Source organism: Kogia breviceps, chromosome 18, assembly GCF_026419965.1.
Source record: "Kogia breviceps isolate mKogBre1 chromosome 18, mKogBre1 haplotype 1, whole genome shotgun sequence".
Lineage (NCBI taxonomy): Eukaryota > Metazoa > Chordata > Mammalia > Artiodactyla > Physeteridae > Kogia > Kogia breviceps.
The window spans coordinates 24,056,063-24,079,986 of record NC_081327.1 but is presented as its reverse complement, the minus strand read 5'-3'; the positions used below and the strand labels follow the sequence as shown (position 1 = coordinate 24,079,986).

The window sequence follows — 23,924 nt, the reverse complement described above, 5'->3', positions numbered from 1 at the left end:
AAAATTTATTTTAAAAGTTATAAACATGACTTTCAGACAGTCAGATATCTCATAAATGAGGGAAACAACAGGAATGGAAAGGTGTTTCAAAGAGCTTTTGAGGATCTGAGTATTTGAGGCTCTGAGTGTCTGCAACCAAGAAAAAGGAATGATGGAATAAAATTGCTTGTAGATATAAACTGGCTAATATCTTACAAAGCAGTGAAGTTATAACCATTGGGGATATAGTTTCTACCAGATGGAGATAATTGACATCTCTGCTGGACAGAAATCTACATTTTTGACATGTAGCATCACAGTCCAGGCCCTAATCAATAATAAATGGTGTGTAAGACAAAGGTACATTTCCCAGAGAAGTAAATCATCTTTGGGTGGGCGAAAGAGTGTGCTCCATTGTGATTGAGAGGCCATCCTTTTGCCATATTTAGAAGTGTTTGATAATTTTTCTTAATGTTATGCAATCTATTAAAATGAACCCCCTCCCCAACTTTTTTGTCATTTGGCCACTCTCTCTTAAACAGTGTTACGCACGCACATCATTGATACTGCTAGGCTGGATGTCAGCCTGTGTTCCCAAACTTCCTAATTCCTGTTTTGACATGTATTTGTTAGACATTTATTGACTGATTCAGGTTTTCTCAACAGTGGCACTATTGACATTTTGGTCAGCTAATACTTTGGTTGTAGGGGGCTGTAATGTGCACTGTAGGATGTTTAGCAGCATCTCTGGCCTCTACCCCCAAGGTGCCAGGAGCACCTCTTCAGTTGTGACAGCCAGAATTGTGTCCTGACATTGCTAGTGCCCCCAGGAAGAGCAGAAACACCTCTGGTTAAAACCAAGGCCAGTACCCACACCATCTAGTAGAGTTATGATAAATGCTGTTGTTTAAATAATAAGATACTGTTGTGTGTAGAAAACAGATTAACATCCTCCCACCCCATTTTTGCCAATTCTTGAAGGAAGGGTTAAATTAGGCTCCAAAAATAAGAAAACATGCTGAAGTCCAAACCAACAAAGACTTTGAGTATAATTCTGAGGATCTTGAACATTAATCCTTTGCAGTGAAGAGCTTTAGAAAGTATTTGAGTAGGGAAGTGAACGGCGTGTTTTCAGGCATAGCTTTTATACTGTTACAAGGCAGCGGAGTGAGACAAGACTGGCAACAGAAAGAAGAGGTTAGTGTTGGTTGTAGTGTTCACATGCAGCTAGATCTGTGAAGGATTGCAAGTGAAGGAAGAGGAAAGAAAGCTTTGAATCTAGGCATCTACATTTCATAGGCAGGAACTTGGACCAAAGATGGAGTGGAGGAGAGCTGAGAGCTCTGATTCAGACCTGTAAAGTTTGAGGCACTTGTGGGATAGGTAGAAATGCCCAGGGGATAGTCTGCAGCCTAACAGTGTTAAAGGCTAGAGGTGGACATTTGGAGTTACCATCAGAGAAATAAAAGTTACGGTTGGAACTTGAAAAGCCTATTAGAGTATAATTGAGGGAGAGGACCAAGACAGAACCTCGCGGAATATCTACATTTAATGTACAGTAGGAAAAGGCAGCAAAGGATTTGGGAGGATAGTCAGAAAGATGGGAAGTAAAGACAGCTAGTGGTATCTCAGAAGTGTGGAGGGGAAAGAACTTGTCAAGAAGTTGGTCAACGGTAGATATCATGCTACCTACCAAGTAAGTCGAGAGCCCAAGTAGGAGAGTACAGAGAAAAGGGCCTTTGGGTTTGGCATTGTTGTCATTCAGGAAAGTGGTTTCAGCTTGAATGGGGGCAGAATCCAGATTTCAAGGGGTTGACAGGGAAAGGGGTTTAGGATACTTTTTCAAAAAGAGTGAAGATGAAAAGACCGAGTGGTTCCATGCGTAGGCAGTTGGGCTGAAGGAAGTGTTCTGTAGGATCAGGAAGACTCATGCCATATTTGCAGACAGAGGGGCAGGGGTAGGTGGGTAAAGGGGGAGTGATGAATCAAGGTCTGGGAAAATGGCATGGCTTTGAAGCAGAAGGAAGTAGAAAGAATTTGTAAAAGGTAGAATTTTTAGATGAAAACAGAGAGGCAGTCAAAGGAGTTCATATCTGTTCAGGCTCTGGTAAAATAACATCTTTTACAAAGAGTGAGAAAATTGACCGAAATGAGGTTGGGGACCTGAAGACATTATTTGGGTAAAAGTGAAGATCAGTTGCTCAGGAGAGCTGAAAATTTTGGAAGCTGTAGAATTTCTGAGATTTACAGATGTAATGGGGATGAGCTCTAGGGTAGAGTGCAGCCTCCTGGTCTGTCTCCAGAAGTCGACTCAGAGTGAGCATGCAGGGAAGTCCCTGCGGAGCAGTTAAGGTGCTCTTCCTGGGGAAGAACTTGGTCGGCATTTTGGAAATAAGATTGAGGAGAAAGATGGAACAGAAAGCAAATGTTGGAAATGCATTGGAAATATGACTAAATGGTTATTTTAATTTTATAGCGATATTATTAATGTAGGTGACCAGATAGAGACATGTTACCTTAACAGGTTAAAATGGACCTGTTACAGATATGTAGGTAATGATATTAAAAGTTTGTTTTATCTAAGGTACTATGGTGCTTCTAATTTATATATGTTCTGTAGGACTCATATGTGAAAGTCTAAAAATCATATTAATCCTTCTACTTTCTTTTCTCTTAGAGATAACATATACCACCATTTCTGAGAGAGTATCTTAAGTTATAAGAAATCTTTAGAATCCTGAAGTGTGCATCCAAAGTAGAGAACTACTGGTCCGAACAGTTTTAGAAGTCTATCTGTAAAGTATTAAGAGCCTCCTTGCCTGTGTAGTTTCTCCTTCCTCCTTGATTTGTGGTCGACTTGAGTATCTTCTGTTATATTTGTGCCAGGGTGCAGTTATGCTCCTGGCAGCTGCCAGAGTGTGTCAGTTCTACACTCATGATAGATTATCTCAAGTTGCTATGTTTTTTAACCATTGTGTCTTCCTTACTTTTGCACCTGTGCTGTCAATTATCATTTGCTGTTGCGTGCTCTGCAGGTAGCACACTGTGCTGTTCCTTTTATACTTTCATTCAGCTGCTTCAAACCATATGTGATCTGGGAGACAAGCTGATAAAGTCTCTCAGGTGTGTGCCCATAAATAAGAGGTGGTAGATAGTGAAGAGTGGTGCCAAGAACCCTTTCCCCAGGTCAAACCTGCAGATTCTTGAATAGCCACTTTGATCCTTTCTGGTTTTAGCTATGTTCTGAATGGCAGGGGTTGCCAGGAGCTTCTCTCTGATTTGTGAATTGTTATATAGTTGAGAAGAGCTGAATTTGTAGAAAGTAGAATAACAGAAATTCATTTTGCCATATGAAAAGGAAGTTACTGTTGTATATATTATATGCTCCCCCCCCTTTTTTTCTTAAAATCCTGAGTAAAGTAAAACAATATATGAATGCTGCAGGATGGAGGGGAAACAATTTTTGACTAACATTCAAATGTTCAGGTACGAAATACAGCCAAATGCAAATGATGGCTACTTAGATCCACAGAATCTTTCTTACCAATACAACTGATGGCCAGACATGAATGTAGTAACACTGTATGCCTGTATACTTTATTGCTCACTCCTAAACTGGAGTATAGAAATCAATTGTTGCTATTAGTAATTTCCCAAGAGTAAATTGTTAATGAAAAAATTGAATCTGAATCTCAAGGGATAATTACTCATTCCTCTTAGGGCAAACAAAGAGGAGTTTTGGGTATGTGAAGCAATAACAAGCTCCTAGCATAGCTCTTCCTCAAATCTATGCAGTTAATCTTGTATTAATAGTTTTGGTTATTTGGGGAATAATGTCAGACAGCTGTGCTTGTATTGGGCATTTCTCTGCCAGTCTTCCTAGTGCTTACACAATAGGAGCTCTCCTGAGGCCCTCTATAATCTTGTCATACAGCATCACAGCATGTTATGCATCCACTTTTAAACCTTTTTCTTAAAATTAGTAAGTAGGGAATGTAATAAAATAATGGTTAAAACAAATCAAGTACTACTGAGAGTTTTTATTAAGAATAGCAGTCCCTTTGCTTCTACCCCACCCCAGCTTCCTGAAGGTAACTACTTCTCATTGTTTTTAGCTATTTGTTCTGATGTTTACCTAAATAATTATAAATAATATACTGCTATTTCTTATCAATATTAGGCATTATTCACTTTCTTTGAGATAAATGATGAGGCAAAAACTAGGCCCATTTTCTCAATTCCTATGGTCTGAATATTTGTGTCTCCTCAAAATGAATAAGTGTTGAAATCCTCATGCCCAATGTGATGATATTAGGAGAATGGGGCCTTTGGGGGGTGATTAGGTCATGAGGACAGAACCCCCATGTATGAGATTAATAACCCTTAGAAAAGAGGCTTGAGAGAGCTCCGTTGCCCCTTCCACCATGTGAGGACACAACAAGTCCGCAGTCTGGAAGAGGGCCCTCACCCAACGGCGCTAGCACCCTGATTTTGGACTTTGAGCCTTCAGAGCTGAAAGAAATATCTGTTGTTTATAAGCCACTCAGTCTGGTATTTTGTTACAGTAGCCCAAACAGACTAAGACACCAACATAGTTTTTTGTTTGTTTGTTGTTTTTTTAGTTAAAGCAAGAAACAGGCTTATATAATTATGACATATAAATACTACTTGTTGCAAAGCCAAGTACTTTATTATATTACATTATGTTCTCTTTCTGGTATAGCTTTTAATTTTTCCCAGGATTTTTATCTGCCCTTTTCTCACCTACTTATGAAATGTGCTTTAAATATCCCTAATATTTTACAAATATTCCTTTATGTCTTAACTATTCTTTAAGCCTCTTTTTCTGGGAGAACACCCTGGAGCCCTCTTCCCTCCTCCAGTCAGCTGGTTGCTCAGCTTCTCTGCTGCATGGCTAAAATCTGTGGACTTCTGTTTGCCACTCATGGATGGAATTTACTAATTACTTTATCTCTCATATTTTTGATGGCCTTCATCTTAAAATAGTTTCTCAAGAAAAGAATCCATGGGAGTAATTTTCTCAGCCTTTGGCATGCTAGAAATGTCTTTATTCTTCTTTATATTTGGTATATAATGTGGATGTTACAGAATTATAGATTGAAGATCATTTTCCCTTAGCATTTTCAATGCATTGCTACCCTGTTTTCCCCGACTATCCAGACTTGCTACTGAGAATTTGACATTCTGATTATCATTCCTTTATGTGTGCCCTATTCCCACCCCACCGACAGGATTTTTCTCTAGTGGGCCTTTAAGAAGTAATCATGCTTGGATATTCTGTGGATCCTTTCAAGGTGGGATCTGGGTGCATCCGCTCCCAAACAAGACTTAATGTAACTTTTTTCGCTAATGCATGGGGTCTTATGCATTTTAGTTCCAGGAAATGATTTGTGTTATTTCTTTATTAAGTGCCATTCTGTCTTTTTGGAATGCCAGTTATTTGGATTTAGGATATCCTAGATGGACGTTTAAAGTTTCTTTTCTCTCATTTCTTTATTTTTCTGATACTTTCGGAAGGATTTCTTCCACTTTGTCTTTCGGTTCTTCTGTTGACTCTGTTTTGGCCATCATGTTCAGAATTTGCTAGTGCTCTTATTCTATTTTTTTCTTAGCATTTTGATATCTGTTTTATGAATTCATTATCATCTTATATCTGTTTGAAAGCAGTAATTAAAGTTTTGTTTAAGTTTTCTTTTCTACCCTGCATTACCTACTTTCCTGCAGTTTTTCTCTATTTTGTGTTCTACTTTATTGGTTTCTGTCTTCATATTTGCCAGACTTTCTTCTGACATGGGTTTTTTTTTTTAATGTTTCATACTAAATCTGAAAAGCCATTTGGAAGCCTTGTGTCTGGGCAGGATCTGTTGATAAGTGGCCTTTATCTTGGATCAATTAGAGAATTAGCCCTTGTTTGAGAGGATTTTTTTTTTTTTTTTTTTGGACGTCTGTTATCTGGAGAAGAAACCTCTTCTTTCCAGGCTGGCTCACTGTTGCTGGCGTTCCACTGAGTGGATGTAATCCACTTTTTCTTACCCGGTGGCTGCATAGTAGTCAGCAGTATTTGACTCCTGTGAATTCAGCCATGCCCTTACTTATGCTAAATAGGCAGCATCATTCACATATTAGCAGGCAGCAGGGAGCAGCTCCAATTCTGAGTAAGATAGACTCTACCCTGCCAATCCTGTGAATATAGTGATAAAGCCTGGACAGAATGCATGGAACAGCTATTTAAGGACTCTGAAAAGTAAACAGTAGCAGGCAGATTGGGAAAGAAAACCAGAATTCACAGTACCCCCAAACCAGTGGTGAGTTTTCCATTTTTTCCATTGTTATCCCTCAGCCTGAACTCAATACAGCCTAATCTGGAAGTGGAAGTGGGCACTAGGGCACACAAGGAGCACCTGGAGAAGCCCTCTAGTTTTAACTCAAGGGGCAGAAAATGGAGTATGTAATACTGTGCGAAAATCCGTTTTTGTTTTTCTTCACTCCCTTGCACACACCAGTTTCCAAACAGTCCCACGGTGGTGGCAGTGGGAGCTTGCAGGAGCCAAAATGCTGAAGGAGGAGAACCTTCCTCTCTGATTGGTGGGGTTGTGGTTCCAGGAGGATGGGGCCAGTCTCATTGCTGTCTCTCTCTCTCTCTTTCCTTTGGATGGACCAGGAACAGTTGCAGAAGTGTAAGGCAAAGTGGGGAAACCAAAGCCCCATCTTTCTGACTGGAGGACTGAAAAGAAGAGCCCAGGGAACTAGAAAACACTAGAAAGATGGCAGAGAGGGAGGAGCTCAGGAAAATGACTCCATAAAAGTTGTGTGTGATCTCCTAGGTTCATCCCCAAGCTACACACATGCATGGATCTACTCCTTATCAGAACAACAAAGACTTTTGAGAACAATAGAAAAACTACCATCCAGGTCCCAGATTGGCCACTGGGTATCACACATGTGGGACAGATACATATAGCAGTGCAGAGGCTTTAAAAACTGGACTGATATTGGGACCACAGCTCACAGAAGACTGGGTACAGCTTGCAGCCTGAATCTAACTAGGTCAATTACCTGCTAGAACAGAAATGTTGACATTCATCATGGGTTTAAACAAGACACAGAACTCATAATATTCAAAATGGATACAATACAGAATTACTTGGCATATGAAGAATGAGGAAAATATCAAACTCATGAGAAAAAAACAGTGGACACCAATGCCAAGATGACACAGGGTGTTCGAATTATTTAACAAAGAATTTAAAACATGTGTTATAAAAATGCTCCGGGGCTTCCCTGGTGGCGCAGTGGTTGAGAGTCCGCCTGCTGATGCAGGGGATATGGGTTCATGACCCGGTCCGGGAGGATCCCACATGCTGCGGAGCGGCTGGGCCCACGAGCCATGGCCACTGAGCCTGCGCGTCCGGAGCCTGTGCTCCGCAACAGGAGAGGCCACGACAGTGAGAGGCCCGCGTACCGCAAAAAAAAAAAAAAAAAAAATGCTCCAACAAGCAATCACAAGTACTTTTAAAGCTAATAGAAAAATAGAAAGTTTCAACAAAGAAATAGAAGACATAAAGAAGAACCAAATGGAAAGGTTAGAACTGAAAACTACAATAACCTAAATAACACCTCTCTGGATGAACTCAATTTTTATTTTATTTATTTATTTATTTATTTTTAACATCTTTATTGGAGTAGAATTGCTTTACAATGGTGTGTTAGTTTCTGCTTTACAACAAAGTGAATCAGTTATACATATACATATGTTCCCGTATCGCTTCCCTCTTGCGTCTCCCTCCCTCCCACCGTTCCTATTCCACTGCTCTAGGTGGTCACAAAGTACTGAGCTGATCTCCCTGTGCTATGCAGCTGCTTCCCACTAGCTATCCACCCTACGTTTGGTAGTGTGTATTATGTCCATGCCATTCTCTCACTTTGTCACAGCTTACCCTTCCCCCTCCCCATATCCTCAAGTCCATGCTCTAGTAGGTCTGTGTTTTATTCCCGTCCTACCCCTAGGCTCTTCATGACATTTTTTTTCCCCTAGATTCCATATGTATGTGTTAGTGTACGGTATTTGTTTTTCTCCTTCTGACTTGCTTAACTCTGTATGACAGACTCCAGGTCCATCCACCTCACTACAAATAACTCCGTTTCGTTTCTTTTTACGTTTTTTTTTTTTTTTAAGATTAATTAATTAATTAATTTTTGGCTGCGTCAGGTCTTAGTTGCAGTACACAGGATCTTTCATTGCAGCGTGAGGGCTCTTCATTGTGGCGCACGGGCTTCTCTCTAGTTGTGGAGTGCAGGTTTTCTCTTCTCTAGTTGTGGCGTGCAGGCTCTAGGGTGTGTGGGCTCTGTATTTGTGGTGCGTGGGCTCTGTAGTTTGCAACATGCAGGCTCTCTAGTTAAGGCATGCGAGCTTAGTAGTTGTGGCGTGAGGGCTTAGTTGCCCTGTGGCATGTGGGATCTTAGTTCCCTGATGAGGGCTCAAACCCAAATCCCCTGCACTGGAAGGCAGATTGTTTACCACTGGACCACCAGGGAAGTCCCTGAACTCAGTTTTTAAATGGAGATGACAGAGGAGTCAATGAACTTGAATATAGGACAATGGAAGTTATCTAATCTGAACAAGGTGAGTAGAGGAGAAAGTGTGGTGCTAAAAAAAATATTTGGAGAAATAATAGCTGAAGACTTCCCAAGTTTGGCAGAAAATGTAAACATAATGATTCAAGAAGCTGTGAACTCAAGCATAATAAACTCAAAGAATTCCACACCAAACATGTCATAACCACACTGCTGAAAACTGAAGACACATTAAAAATCATGAAAGCATCAAGACAAAGACACAGTTCAGGGAACAGCAACTACAATGAGTACAGATTTCTCATCAGAAACCATGGAGACCAGAGAAGTGACACAATATTATTTAAGTGGTGAAAGAAAAGGACTGTTAACCAAGAATTTTCTGTCAAGTGAAATGAAAGTGAAATAAAGCATTCTTGGTTGAAGAAAACACCAAAATCATTGCCAGTAGCCTGCTGGAAAAGAATTGCTGAAGGAAGTTCTTTAGACAGAAATGATGTACTGTATCTGGGTAAATACAATAGATTACTTTCTCCTGTTGAGTTCTTCAAAGTGAGTTAATGGTTGAAAGTAAAATTTATGACATCATCTGATAAGATTTCAAATGTTTGTACCTGGAATTGATGAGATAGCTGTAACATACAAGAGAGAGCAGGGAGGGTAGAGACTGAGGATAAAGGAACCCATATGATGGTGGTGTTCTAAAATTTATACCCATAGGAGTTTAAGTTATGGAGGTGACTGAGTGATGGCACGGAGAAGTCAATGCCATTGAAAGAAGATATTGATCACTTAACATTTCCCAAGACAAGAGGGCATGCCTCACCTTGCAGGGCCATCAGGTTTTTGGCAGGAGGCAGAAGCAGGAGTAAGGGGAAAGGCATAGCAGGGTAAACAGGGCAGGATTGGCTACTTTGGATAATCCCTGCCAGCTTTGGGGCATAGGGGCTGTCCTTAGTTGTTTGGTACCTGGTCCTGGCTTGATACAGGGCTTGATTTGTGAATTAGATAAGGAGAAGGGGTGGGGGCACAGCACTGTACTCGAAAGGCATGCCCTAAGCAGGCTGGCCACAACTCCTAGGAATTAGCTAGCTGGGCGGGTAAGTCTCTCCCCAGGTCTGAAAGGCCTCCCAAGATGTCAAAACATCATAAGATATAGAAAATAAAAAACATGAATAGTATGAGTGGTAAGTCTATCATTTCTATTGAAATGATAGACTATTGATTTTAAGTGGACTGTGAAAATTAAGTATGTAATTGATTGCATGACTACTTTAAAAACTACAAAAAGAGATACAGTAAAAAAAAAAATGCAGTAAATTACATTGTAATACTAAAAAATGTTTGCATAATGCACAAGGCCAGATAGGGAAAAAAGGAATTAAAAATAGGGAACAGGCAGAAAACAAACAAATGATAGACTTAAATCCAAACTTACCGATACTTTCATTAAAATTAAACAGTCTAAACACACCAATTTAAAAGAGACTATCAGAATGGATTTAAAAAACAACCAAACTGTGTGGTGTCTTCGACTTATTTCATATATAATGATATAGGTAAGTTAAAATTAAAAGGAGGGGAAAATATACCGTGTAAACATTAACCAGAAGGAAGCTGGAGTGGCAATATTACTGTCAGACAAAATAGCCTTCAGAGCAAAGAGAGGGTGAGTTTACTGAGAAGACATAACATTGCTAAATGTGTATATTCCTAATAATAGAGCTACAAAATAGTTAAAACAAAAACTGGTAGAACTGAAAGGAGAAATTGACATATCTACAGTAATAGTTGGAGGCTTCAACATGTTTCTCTTAACAGTTGATAAAACCATGAGACAGAAAATCCGCAAGGATATAAGAGAACTCAACACCACCAACCAACCAGGTTCTAATTGATGTTTGTAGAACACTCTGCCCAGCAACAGCAGAATACACATTCTTTTCAATGCCCACGGACTGTATATCATGATAGATCATAACCTGGGCATAAAACAAATCTCAACAAATTCAAAAGAACTGAAATCATACAGAGTGTGTTCTCTGACCACAAAGGAATCAAACTAGAAATCAGTAACAGAAAGATAACAAGAAAATATCCAAATACTTGGAAACTCAACAACAGACCTCTGAATATTAGATAATTTGAAGAGAAATTTTAAAATACTTTGAGCTGAAGGAAAATGAAAATAATATATTTCAAAATTTGTGAGATGTAGCTAAAGCAGTGCTGAAAGAGAAATATTTTAAAATTTTAAAAATATATTTATTTATTTGGGGCTGTATTAGGTCTTTGTTGCTGTGCATGGGCTTTTCTCTAGTTGCAGTGAGCGGCAGCTACTCTTCATTTTGGTGCGTGGGGTTCTTGTTGTGGCTTCTCTTTGTTGTGGAGCATGGGCTCTAGGCGCATGGGCTTCAGTAGTTGTGGCACACAGGCTCAGTAGTTGTGGCACACGGGCTAAGTTGCTCTGTGGCATGTGGCATCTTCCTGGACCAGGGATTGAACCCGTGTCCCCTGCATTGGCAGGCAGATTCCTAACCACTGCACCACCAGGGAAGTCCCCTGAAAGAGAAATTTATAACACATATTACATTTAAAAAGAAGCAAAGTCTCAAATCAATAATCTAAGCTTTCATCTCTAGGAACTAGAAAAAGATGAGTAAAATAAACTCAAAGTAAGTGAAAGGAAGGAAATAAAGAGCTGAGGTCAGTGAAGTAGAAAATACAGAAATAATAAACTCGATGAAACCACAAGCTTGTTCTTTAGGGAAAAAAGTCAGTGAAATTGACAAACTTCAGCAACACTGAAGAAGACATAAATTACTAATAATCAGGATGTCAGCTACAGACCCTGCAGACATCAAAAAGAATAAGGAAATCCTACAACTTTACACTTGTAAATTTGAAAACTTAGATGAAATTAGCCAATTCCTCAAAAAGTACAGACTACCATAACTTACCCAATATGAAATAGGTAATTTGAATAGACCTACAGCTGTTAGGGAAATTGAATTAATAATTTTAAAATTCTCAAATCACAGCAAGATCCTTTTTGACTCACCTCCTAGAGAAATTGAAATAAAAACAAAAATAAACAAATGGGACCTAATGAAACTTAAAAGCTTTTGCAGGGCAAAGGAAACCATAAACAAGACAAAAAGGCAACCCTCAGAATGGGAGAAAATGTTTGCATTTGAAGCGACTGACAAAGGATTAATCTCCAAAATATACGAGCAGCTCATGCACCTCAATATCAAAAAAACAAACAGGGTTTCCCTGGTGGCGCAGTGGTTGAGAGTCCGCCTGCCGATGCAGGGGACACGGGTTCGTGCCCCGGTCTGGGAGGATCCCACGTGCCGCGGAGTGGCTGGCCGCTGAGCCTGCGTGTCCGGAGCCTGTGCTCCGCAACGGGAGAGGCCACAACAGCGAGAGGCCCGCGTACCACAAACAAACAAAAAACAAACAAACAACCCAATCCAAAAATGGGCGGAAGACCTAAATAGACATTTCTTCAACGAAGACATACAGATTGCCAACAAACACATGAAAGGATGCTCAGCATCACTAATCATTAGAGAAAGGCAAATCAAAACCACAATGAGGTATCACCTCACACCAGTCAGAATGGCCATCATCAAAAAATCTACAAACAATAAATGCTGGAGAGGGTAATGCAGATTGATACAGCCACTTTGGAGAACAGTATGGAGGTTCCTTAAAAAACTAAAAATAGAACTACCATATGACCCAGCAGTCCCACTACTAGGCATATACCCTGAAAAAACCATAATTCAAAGAGTCCTGTACCACAATGATCATTGCAGCACTATTTAGAATAGCCAGGACATGGAAGCAACGTAAGTGTCCATCGATAGATGAATGGGTAAAGAAGATGTGGCACATATATACAATGGAATATTACTCAGCCATAAAAAGAAACGAAATTGAGTTATTTGTAGTGAGGTGGATGGACTGAGAGACTGTCATACAGAGTGAAGTAAGTCAGAAAGAGAAAAACAAATACTGTATGCTAACACATATGGAATATTTATGGAATCTTTAAAAAACAATGGTTCTGAAGAACCTAGGGGCAGGACAGGAATAAAGACACAGATGTAGGGAATGGACTTGAGGACACAGGGAGGGGGAAGGGTAAGCTGGGACAAAGTGAGAGAGTAGCTTTGAGATATATACACTACCAAATGTAAAATAGATAGCTAGTGGAAAGCAGCCGCATAGCACAGGGAGATCAGCTCCATGTTTTGTGACTACCTAGAGGGGTGGGATAGGGAGGGTGGGAGGGAGACGCAAGAGGGAGGAGATATGGGGATATATGTATATGTATAGCTGGTTCACTTTGTTATACAGCAGAAACTAACACAACATTGTAAAGCAGTTATACTCCAATAAAGATGTTAAAAAAAAATAAAATTCTCATAAAAGGGACTTCCGTGGTGGTCCAGTGGTTAAGACTTTGCACTCCCAATGCAGGGGGCCTGGGTTCCCGCATGCTGCAATGAAGCTCCCACGTGTGACAATAAAGACCCTATGTGCTGCAACTGAGACTCGGCACAGCCAAATAAATAAATATATTTTTTAAAATTCTCATAAAAGAAATCGCTGAGCCAAGCTGTTTCACTGGAGAAGTCTCAAAGTGTTTTTAAAAGAGTTAACACCAATTCTGTACAGTCTCTTCTAGAAAATACAATGGCAGAGAACACTCCTATATTCATTCGTAATCAGTATTTTCCCGATGCTAAAACCAGATAAGGCAGTACAAAATATAGCAAATAGAATCCATCAATGTATTAAAAAAATTATACATCATGACCAAGTGGTGATTATTCCAGGGATGGAAGGCTGGTTAAATATTGAAAAATCAGTTAATGTAATCTATTATATTAACAGGCTGAAGAAGTGAAATCATAACATGATTACATCAGTTGATTTAGTAAGGCATTTAACAAGTTTCAACACTCATGTTTCATGTTCATGCTCCTAGAAAAGTAGGAATATAGGGTAACTTCCTTAATTTGATAAAGAATATCTACAAAAAGTTTAACTTAATGGTGAAAGATTGAACGTTTTCTCCAAAGACTGAACAAAAGCAAGCATGTCAGCTCACCACTGTTTTTCAGCACAGTGCTGGAAGTTCTACCAGTACAGTAAGGCAAGAAAGTAAAAGGCATATAGATGAGAAAAAAACAAAAGGAAATGACATAATTGCATAGAAAATCCCAGGGTATCTAGAAGAAAAAAATCCTAGAATTAGAAATACGATCAGCAGGATCACAGGATATATGATCAATATACAAAAATCAATTGTATTTCTATTTATTAGCAATGAACACATAGGAACCAAAATTAAAATGCAGCGCCATGTTCAGTTGCTCAAAAAAATGCAATACTTGGGCATAAACCTCATAAAACGTGTATAGGACTCAAAATGTGTATGCTCAAAACTATAAAACAGTGATGAAAGAAAGCAAAGATCTGGAGAAATGGAGAGACATACCATGTTCATGTATCAGAAGAGTCGGCAGATGTCATTTGTCCTCAAATCAATGTGCAAGTTTAACATAATTGCTAAATAAGATATGCTAAAATTTGATGTGGAGAGGCAAAGAAACTAGAATAGCTAAAAATTTTTAAAAGGAGAATAAAGTGGGAGCAGTCATTGTCCAATTTTAAGACATTAGATAATTATAATAGTCAAGACTGTGGTATTGGTGAAGGGATAAATTCATAAGTTGATGGGACAGAATAGGAAACGTAGATATAGACCCATACAAGTTTGGCCAACTGATTTTTGACAAACAGGCAAAAGCAATTCAATAGGGAAAAGATAGTCTTTTCAGAAAATGATGCTAGAGCAGCTAGATATCCATAAGCAAAAAAATGAACCTCGAACAAAGCCTTGCATTTGATAACAAAAATGAACTCAAAATGGATTATAGATTTAAATGTAAAACTTTTAGATGCTAACATGCGAGAAATCTTTGGGACCTAAGTCTTGGTGAAGAAAAAACCAATAAATGGGCTTCCTTAAAATCAAAAACTTCTTCTGTCACAAAAGAGGATGAAAAGACAAACTATAGATTAGGAGAAAATATTTGCAAGCCACTTACTTGACAAAGGATTCATTCATACCACCAAGCTCATAGATACTCCACGTTTATCCAAAAGAACATAAGAGAGTAAAGAACTCATGACTGAACATTATTATACTGCGTGGGTTGAGCTTTTCCCCTTGATATTTTCCTTGTATTTCTGGTGTTTCATCTCCTTGTAAGAATCTGGTAGTTCAAAATGTGTAAACAAGGAATATGTACACATTTGTATATAAATTCTAGTGGAGGACGTGTGGCCATTATAACAGCAAGTGTACATAGTAGGTGCAAGTTTGTAAAGCCTCATTGTAACCAGTTGCACAGGTTGCACAGGTTGAACTTTTAAAAATAGCACCATTTTGGAATTCGCCATTCTGATTTTAGTGTGAAGTATAGATCAGATATCACCAGGCTCATTTCTTACAGATGTCTGTCCAGAAAGCTCTCACTGATAATTTGAAGTAACAGTGTTTATTATTTAGTAAGCACGTGTGAGACACTATTGTCAGAACTTTACATTTATTATTTCTTTGAATTTCCTCAAAACACCTGAGATTGCACTAGCCTCTCTCTCTTGCACTGTTGCAGAAACTGGGCTCAGAAGGGTTAGGTAACTTGAGCAAGGTCACCAGTTGCATGGCTGGAATTTGAGCCTAGGAACTGGTTCCAGTGCCCAGATTATTAACAAGTATGCTCCACTGTTGGTGTGAGTGCTTTTTGCACATTTACTTGGTTCACTCTTCAGCCTCCAGTGGCAACCTAATTGCTTAAGAACCCAGTTCCCTTTTTTACCTCATTCAGGCCTCTTTCAATACCAAATTTCAGTGGAAATCGTAGCTTTATATCTGAGAAAGGCAGTACTATTCAGCATTCTGTGGTTCTTTATATTTAGATCTACATTTAAATAGTCTGGTCTTTCTTGGAAAACAGACGTAAAAGTATATGGGGTATATACATTGTTCCAGCCAGCTAGAAGAATTTTTTTGTTAAACTGATCTTGTTTTTAAATGCATTCAAAAAAATCAGTCTGTTTCATCTGAAAACAATAGTAGCAAAACAAAAGTCAAGGTTTGTTCTGGAGTAAATCATTTGATTTGATTATCTTCTCTCTTAATTATGTCATAGTAGTAATAAATGACTAGTAGCAAGCAAAGATGTTCATTCTTTATAGACATAAATAAATCCAGTCTTGTCATTATCCACTGTGCAGCTGGGCAAACTCCTAAGATCACATTGCAAGATACTCTATTGAAAATGTTATACATACCTACATTTTAGACTTAGATGCAAAGTTTTCAGTTCCTCTGAAAACAATTAAGTGACTTAAATCTGTTATTTTAAATATTTCAGTTAAAACGTGGTATTTTTTCCAAGGATATTAGCATGCTTTTGACTTTTGTGCAGCTTGATATTTGTAATTTCATGTGTAACATAGTAATGTGCTGTAAGGAGCTTTTGTAAATTGATATAATTTCTTATTTTCTCTTTACAGGAATATATTAAAGGAATCTGTGAACCCGAACTAGAAGAAAGAGAATGTTACCCCAAGGCCATGCACTGCATTTTTGTTGGGGCACAGAGCCTGTTTCTGAAGAGCTTGATTCAGGACACCTGTGCCGATCTCTGCATTCTCGACATCGGTCTTCTTGGCATCAGAGGAAGTGCCGAAGCTGTGGTCATGGCTAGGAGTCACATTCAGCAGTTTGTAAAGCTCTTCGAGAATAATGAGAACCTACCCAACAGCCAAAAAGAATCAGAGGTAAAAAGGGAATTTAAACAATTTGTTGAAGCTCGTGCAGACAGTTATACAATGGACTTGTTGATTTTACCCACTTCCTTGAAAAAAGAACTTTTGGCACTCACTCAAGGTGAGGAGAATCTATTTGAAACAGGAGATGATGATGTAATTGAAATTAGAGATTCTAAACAAACAGAGTTTACACAGAATGCTGCCACAGGGCTGAATATTTCCAGAGATGAAATTGTTTTGCAGGAAGAGGCAAGAAATAAAGCTGGGACTCCTGTTTCTGAGCTTACAAAACAAATGGACACAGTCTTTTCTAGTTCACAAGATGTACTTTTTGTTCCAATAAATGGTGTAACACCAGATGAAGAGGCGCTTTCCAAAGACAGAGTTTGTCACAAAAGGAGGTTTTCTGATTCTGAAGAAAGGCATACCAAGAAACAGTTTTCTTTGGAAAATGTTCAAGAGGGAGAGCTTTTACATGATGGTAAGACATTAGCTGGAAGTGTAATCATTGACCTATCTGATTCTTCTACTGATGCGGAAAATTTAAGTCCAGATGTAAAAGACACTACTGAGGAAATGGAATACAACATCCTTGTAAACTTTTTTAAAACCATGGGCTATTCCCAAGAAATTGTAGAAAAGGTCATTAGGGAGTATGGGCCGGCTACTGAACCATTATTACTCTTGGAGGAAATTGAAAAGGAAAATAAAAGATTCCAAGAAGACAGAGAATTTCCACCTAGTACTGTGTATCCAGAGACCAACAGAACCAAAAATAAAGGTGTTTGTAGCAGCATAAATGAGCTTACGGCAGATTCCACTCCAAAGAAAACACAGACTCACACACAGCAAAATATGGTAGAAAATTTTTCTCAGTTACCATTCAAAGTAGAATCAAAACCATGTACCTCAAATTGCAAAATTAATACTTTCAGAACAGTGCCAATAGAACAGAAACAAGAAATCTGGAGTTCAAATCAGAACTACATTTGTAATATAGACCTTGAAACTGATGGCCTTTTACCCTCTCTAGCCCCTTCAAGTCCCAAAGAAATTGTCAATTTTGTTTCAAGAGGAGCTTCAAGTCACCAGCCCAGAATTCCAGTTTTTCCTGAAAATGGTGTGCAGCAGCAAGCAGAACCCTTGCTTCCAAATAATATGAAGTCTGCCTGTGAAAACCGCTCGAGGTGTTGTACCTCTCCTCAGTCTAAGCCAAATTGTCCACCCCTTTCTCCACCAATGCCGCTACCCCAGCTGTTACCTTCAGTTACTGATGCAAGGTTGGCAGGACCTTCTGAGCATATCGATTCCTCAGTTACTGGGGTTCAAAGATTTCGAGATACTCTGAAAGTGCCCTACAAGCTGGAATTAAAAAATGAACCAGGGAGGACGGATTTGAAGCACATTGTTATAGATGGGAGCAATGTTGCAATTACGTAAGTCCACTCTCTTCAAATTATAGTTTTCAGTAGGCCTCTTAGCCATGTCTCAGAATTGCATGTGTTTGTAGGAACTATCCTGTGCGTCTGTGTAGTTGACCTATAGCCTTACCTGACAAAAAGAAGAAAACAGCTGATTGGGAAAGTTTTGTTATTCCATCCTCTGGCATGGTATAAACTCTTTCTTCACTCTGCTGAACCTGTATTTCTGAGAGCAAGGAATGATAGAAAACTTACCTGTTCACATTGCATGTCCCAGTGATAAGCAGTAAAGAGACTTTTAAATCCTTAGATTCTTAATGCCATGAACACCATTAGGTTTTGAATATGAGGATGAAGCTTAAGACAAAGATTTTTTTTTCTTTTTATGTACAGCATGCCAGGTCTTTAGCCATGTATGTGCAGGGATAATAGGTGTGATGTACTTCTTTTATACTTCTGTTGATAGAGTGATAGCAATTTCCTTTCTGATTCTTCAGTTTGAGCTTCTTTATGGGCCTCTGCTCCTACTGAAAGTTTGTATATTTGTTTTTAGTAAAAGGGGTTAAATGATCGTTTCTATTTAGCCTGTCTTGGAACCCTTAGGATTCTGATTTTATACTTCCAGTGTGGGATTGGATTAGTTCTCTAAGGGGCGGTTTGATATAGTGACTAAGGAGAGTTTGGGGGTTAGAGAGTCTCCACCTCACTGTGGACCAGCTGTTTGACATCAGGCAGGTTTCAGCCTCCTGAGTTTCACTTGCTACAGCCTTTTGCTCCGTCCTAAAGGACATCTTTATCGCGCCATTTCAACAACTGCTAGGTAGTCTCCCTCCGGTTTTCAAAACCAGTCACTCCACTGATTTTGAAGAAGTCTTCAAGGTTTAGCATTTAAGTAGCTGCAGTTCAAGAAAAGGGGCATGGAAGGTTGGCAGGACCTTCTGACATGGAATGAAGTCATTGAAATACAATTGGCCCTTTAACGATTTGGGGTTAGGGGGCACCGATGGTCTGCCCAGGCAAAATAACTTTACCATTCGGCCCTCCATAAAGCTGTTCTGCGTCCTCGGATCATACAGTACTGTAGTATTTACTACTGGAAAAAATAATCCACATTTAAGTGGACCTTGAAGTTCAAACCTTGTGTTGTTCAACAGTCAGCTGTACTTTTCTGAATTGCCGAATGTTTATGTGACCTCTTTCCTAAGAGTTCTAAGAGATCAGTTAATCCCCTGATTTTTTGGGAATACTTGATAAAATTGAAAAGTAAAGTGAGTTTTATTATTAAAATACGCATTTATTATGTATTATGTATTTTTTTGTTGATTTTTTGGTTAGAATTTTCAAAGAAATTCACAAGAAGATAATAGGATGAATTCCGTGTTGGTTTCATTTGGGATTCCCATGTGCCCATCAAGTACATGACCCGTCTTGTTTCATCATTTCAAACATTGTTACACCTATACCCCCACCTGCTGCCTTTCACCCCTTTTGAAGGAATTCTCAGATATTTCATTTCCATCTACAAATATTTTAGTATCTGTTTTTTAAAATACCAGGGATTCTTTTGATTTTTATTTTTTGAATGGTGCTGTACTTTGCTGTCAAAAAAAGAAGAAAATGCCAGCATTTCATATGTCAAAGTTTGAATATAGGCAGTAAAAATGTGTAATATACTTGTCTTCATTTCCAAATAACACTGTTTATTGTCATTTCACTTTGTTTTTTGGCAGTTCTTTTGGGGGAAACCCAGCAAATGACCCACAGCTGCATAGCATTATCTAAGTAAAAATGTAAAGTGCAATTTCAATCACTCACAGTCCAAGCCCCACAGTAGTTCCTTGTTACAATTTCTTGAGCCAAATGATGATATAAAATTTAGGTCACGATTATGAGTAATATTAATCCTTTCTCATCTTTCTGTGTATGGAGAGATTTCCCAAATTGGTGTTCAAAGACTAAGAAATGCAAATTAAGGTAGAATGAGCAGTGGTAATGACACTTTTAAAAAACCTTTTTGTGGTAACTAGTATATTTCTCAAAGGGGTCGCTATTGGAATTTAGAGTGGCACTGACAGGGTATTTTGCATATCTAGTCCCTCCTACTTTGCCCGTACTGCCCCCCAGCCATTGTGACACCCCAAAACAGTGTCACATATTTCCTAACACCCTTCAGTACAGTACCATTTCTTTTGAAAACCGCTGAATTAGTGCACTAAGGGAAACCACAAGCAGATTATTTGAGAGAGGATTTCGATTTTCTTTGAATTCAGAGGGTGTCTCAACTTAAAAGCAACTCTTTTACAAGGATGTATTATCCTAAGAAGACAGACTTATACTTAATTTGATGTAGATTGATCTGAAAATATCAGTAATTAACTCTTATTCTGGGAGGAAACTGTTTAATGGGTACAGGGTTTTATTTTGGAGTGATGGAAATGTTTTGGAATAAGATATAAATGGTTGCACAACATTATGAATGTACTAAATGCCACTGAATTGTTCACTTTAAAATGATTACATTATGTGAATTTCACCTTAATTTTTTTAAGTCAGAAAAAATCATTATTCTAAATCAACTGCTTCAATATTATATGTGAATTATAGACTATAAATTCCATAAAAGAAGCGATGCGTGTCTGTTCTGTTCCCTGAACTACCCCCAAAGTCCATGGTGCCTGGCACATAGTAGCCACTCAGTGACGATGGGTTGAATGAATCAATGAATTAAAGACTAAGAAAGATTAGGATTGTTTAAATGATTTTTCACCACCCATTTATATTGCTATTCCAATTGCTATTCTAGTAATCAGTTTGGATTACATTTCAACAAATATTTGGAGTCTTTTTTAAAAATAAATTATTTTATTTTTATTTATTTTTGGCTGCGTTGGGTCTTTGTTGCTGCATACAGGCTTTCTCTAGTTGCAGCGAGCAGAGGCTACTCTTAGTTGCATTGCATGGGCTTCTGCGGTGGCTTCTCTTGTTGCGGAGCATGGGTTCCAGTCACGGGGACTTCAGTAGTTGCAGCATGTGGGCTCAGTAGTTGTGGCTTGCAGGCTCTAGAGTGCAGGCTCAGTAGTTGTGGCGCATGGGCTTAGTTGCTCCACGGCATGTGGGGTCTTCCCGGATCAGGGCTCGAACCCGTGTCCCCTGCATTGGCAGGTGAATTCTTATCCACTGCGCCACCAGGGAAGCCCCCAAATATTTGGAATCTTAAAACAAACACTTGTTATGTGTCAGGTGCTCAACTTTATCTTTTAAAATATCGTCTTCACACCAGTTTTGTGAAGTAAAAATTAATCTGTAGTGTATATAATATGGCCTAAAAATCTTGTCCAAGATTATGCAGATATGAGATTTGGGCCCATGATATTACTCTCCAGAGCCATCACACACCCCTTCTCTTCCCACAGAAGCTGAGGTTGAATTTTTAGGCCTTGGCAACATTGGATACATAAGTCTTGAGTTGCTCAGGCACTGCTGAGTAAACCTCACTAATTTGACCCAGCTAGTGGAGGAAGTAGTTAAAAAGGAAATTTGAGTTCTTAAGCAATAGGTGTGAACCCCACCTTAGAGCCATTCAGGCCCACCCATCCCTGGGTTTCTGCAAAGCCTTGTTTATTTGTCTGTCCAGTGTGGTGTCTGCAGTTTATAACACACCGTGAGAAATTGCAAAATACCCTACTTAATGCTGCTGATTATGCATATCTCTACTGGTTTTTCCCATTTGTCACCATGAGTGAGTCAAACGATGAGTAAATGGAAATTGTGGTGTATGGCTAGGCATCACCATGGAGGCCAGATAACACTTGGTCTCTGTCAGTCTGAAACTTCAACATAAGAGCACCTGACTTATCTGTGTAGATAATTTTCCATGTAGATGAGGTTTGTCCCTTCACTTGCCTCTACATTTTAACCATTTTTCATGCTAGTCTTTCTATATCAGGGTTCCATGGCTATTTTTATCAAGTGGAAGCTATAGAAAGGGATTATTCTTTCCTGGGTAACTCAAAGGGTTTCTCACTCTTTTCCCACACTGCCCTGTCTTGGTTCTGTGATGGCCATGAGTGTTTATCAGGTATTTATCACCCATCTCCTCTCTGCTTTGGACCCTCTTTCTAGTTGACTGTCTGCTACAATATGGAAAGTAACCAGATATTATAAGTTGTTCCCAAGTTTATGGAAACAGGAGTTTAAATCTCCCTTGAGAGCCTGCACATCTGACTTCTCAGGCTTAATATCTGTTAATTCTATGTTTGGATGTGGGAACCCCAGAGGTTTGGCCTTCACAGACGTAGAGAGGTGTTATTGTATGTATACCCTTTGTCTCTGAGTCAGAAAAGACCACTGGTCTGAGTTTACCTGTCAGCAAGTTGCTCTGGTTTGATTGCAGGGAGGCTAGGAGACAGCACATTTTTTGCCTGGTCAGGGTGTGAGAGTAAAAGTAGGCAAGGTCAAGGACACTTTGTATTATTTTAAGGTCAGTCATTTGGCTCCACTTGATTTTGTTTCTGTTGTTTTATGGATTAGCCCATTTGTTCTCTACCAGAATTTTGAACTGCTATTTATTCCTAAAACAGCCCTAGAGATTTTTCAGGGTATTAAAAGTGATTTGATCTTATCACTTGAGGATAACTAACCCTTTGGAAATTTGTTTTAGTGCTAATGTTTCTAGAAACTCCACTTTCCCCCTCTAAGCTTGTGAGGGGTCCAGGGCAGCAGAATATTATCTACTGTCATTTCCCTCCTTTTCCTTAGTGACCCAAGGTAATGGACTGGGGACTTTATTTCCACCCAGTTTCTACTGTTTCCATCAACAGAAGCATTTAAGGAAAAGAGGAGAAAAAGAGTTCATACACATTTGTGTCTGATGAATAAACTAAGAAGGCACTTTATAAGCTTTTTTAGTGCATTTATCTCAAGGGTAAGACCCCCTATACAAAAACTACCCCCCCCAGTAATAAATGTCATATTGCTACATTCTTGCCATAGTTAAATGCTTTTATATAAATAAACCACTGCTAAGTTATTTCATCAAGAATGGGTTTGTTTACTTGCATACATTTTCTGGGGTATAGCTGATGCCGGTACAGTCTCTTATTTATGGTTCACGGAGAAGAGAGTGGGCTTTAGCCTCTAAAAGGAGGCATTTCTGAGCCACTCTTCCGGACGTTAGATGTTTCTTACAGGTCCAGCCCATTCCTGCTCCATGATAATGTAGATTTAGTTGGAGACAGTACCACTGGGGGGTAGTTGAAAGGGCACTGGCCCAGGAGTGAGGAAACGTCAGTCTAATCCCGGCTCATCCACCCTCTGACAGTGCAAGCTGGGCAAGTGGCTCTGTCTCTCAAGAGGTGTTTCGTTCTTTTTATCTCTAACATGACTTTAAATGCATTCCTAAGTTCTGTGGTTCTGGTGCACAGTACGAGATAGCAAGTCAGAGAAAAGAAGAGGGATGGTTGAGGGCCTGTGTCTAGAGACAGCTTCATAGAAGAAGAGAGACTGGCCTTGGGTCCTGAGGGCATTCGGGGAGGAGGTTTAAGAGATAAGAAAAAGCTGAGAACCCGGAAGAGTCAAATGGCAAGACCACCTGGCCAAAATCCAGAGTGTGATGACGGATGGTGGTGGAAGCCCAAGGTATGCTTTGGCCAGATCCCATCTGAATAGTCAGGTGTGGAGGCGCCCTGGAAGCCAGGCACTGGATTTGTGTAGAAGAATGGTGCCGTAGAAGGCCCTGAGCAGAATCAGAGACTGCGTGGCTGCATTTCAGGGCCAGTCTGACTGGAGTCAGTGCAGGTGGGTTAGAATTAGCAGAGCCTGGGGGTGACTTGGGACACTTTGTGCCTGAGGAGGCAGAGCTCCAAGTGAAGGAAGTACCTGCCAAGTGGTTTTGAGATGTGAGAAGACAGGACTGAAGATGCAGAATTTACTGTCATTGCATCATAGGCGATCATTGAAGCAGTGAGTACAGATTATGCTAATCTCAACTGTAACATCACAGGGATTTCTCCCTTTTTCTAATACTCATGGGTAGACAAACGGATTACCACCTGCAAAATTCCAAACTTT

At 39.3% G+C, this 23,924-nt stretch overlaps 1 protein-coding gene and 1 long non-coding RNA gene across 2 annotated transcripts in view; one reads left to right on the top strand and one right to left on the bottom strand.

The window, feature by feature from the left end:
* N4BP1 (NEDD4 binding protein 1) overlaps positions 1–23,924 on the top strand; it is a 49,066-nt gene that overhangs the window by 11,491 nt on the left and 13,651 nt on the right. Inside the window, exon 2 of the mRNA XM_059044324.2 lies at positions 16,177–17,870. Within this exon, the coding sequence (XP_058900307.1) occupies positions 16,177–17,870 (1,694 nt within the window). The remainder of the gene's footprint in view (positions 1–16,176; positions 17,871–23,924) is intronic.
* The window catches only part of LOC136792978 (uncharacterized), a 28,318-nt gene continuing 15,215 nt past the window's right edge, over positions 10,822–23,924 (bottom strand). Inside the window, exon 3 of the long non-coding RNA XR_010837641.1 lies at positions 10,822–11,136. This is a non-coding gene — a long non-coding RNA (uncharacterized lncRNA). The remainder of the gene's footprint in view (positions 11,137–23,924) is intronic.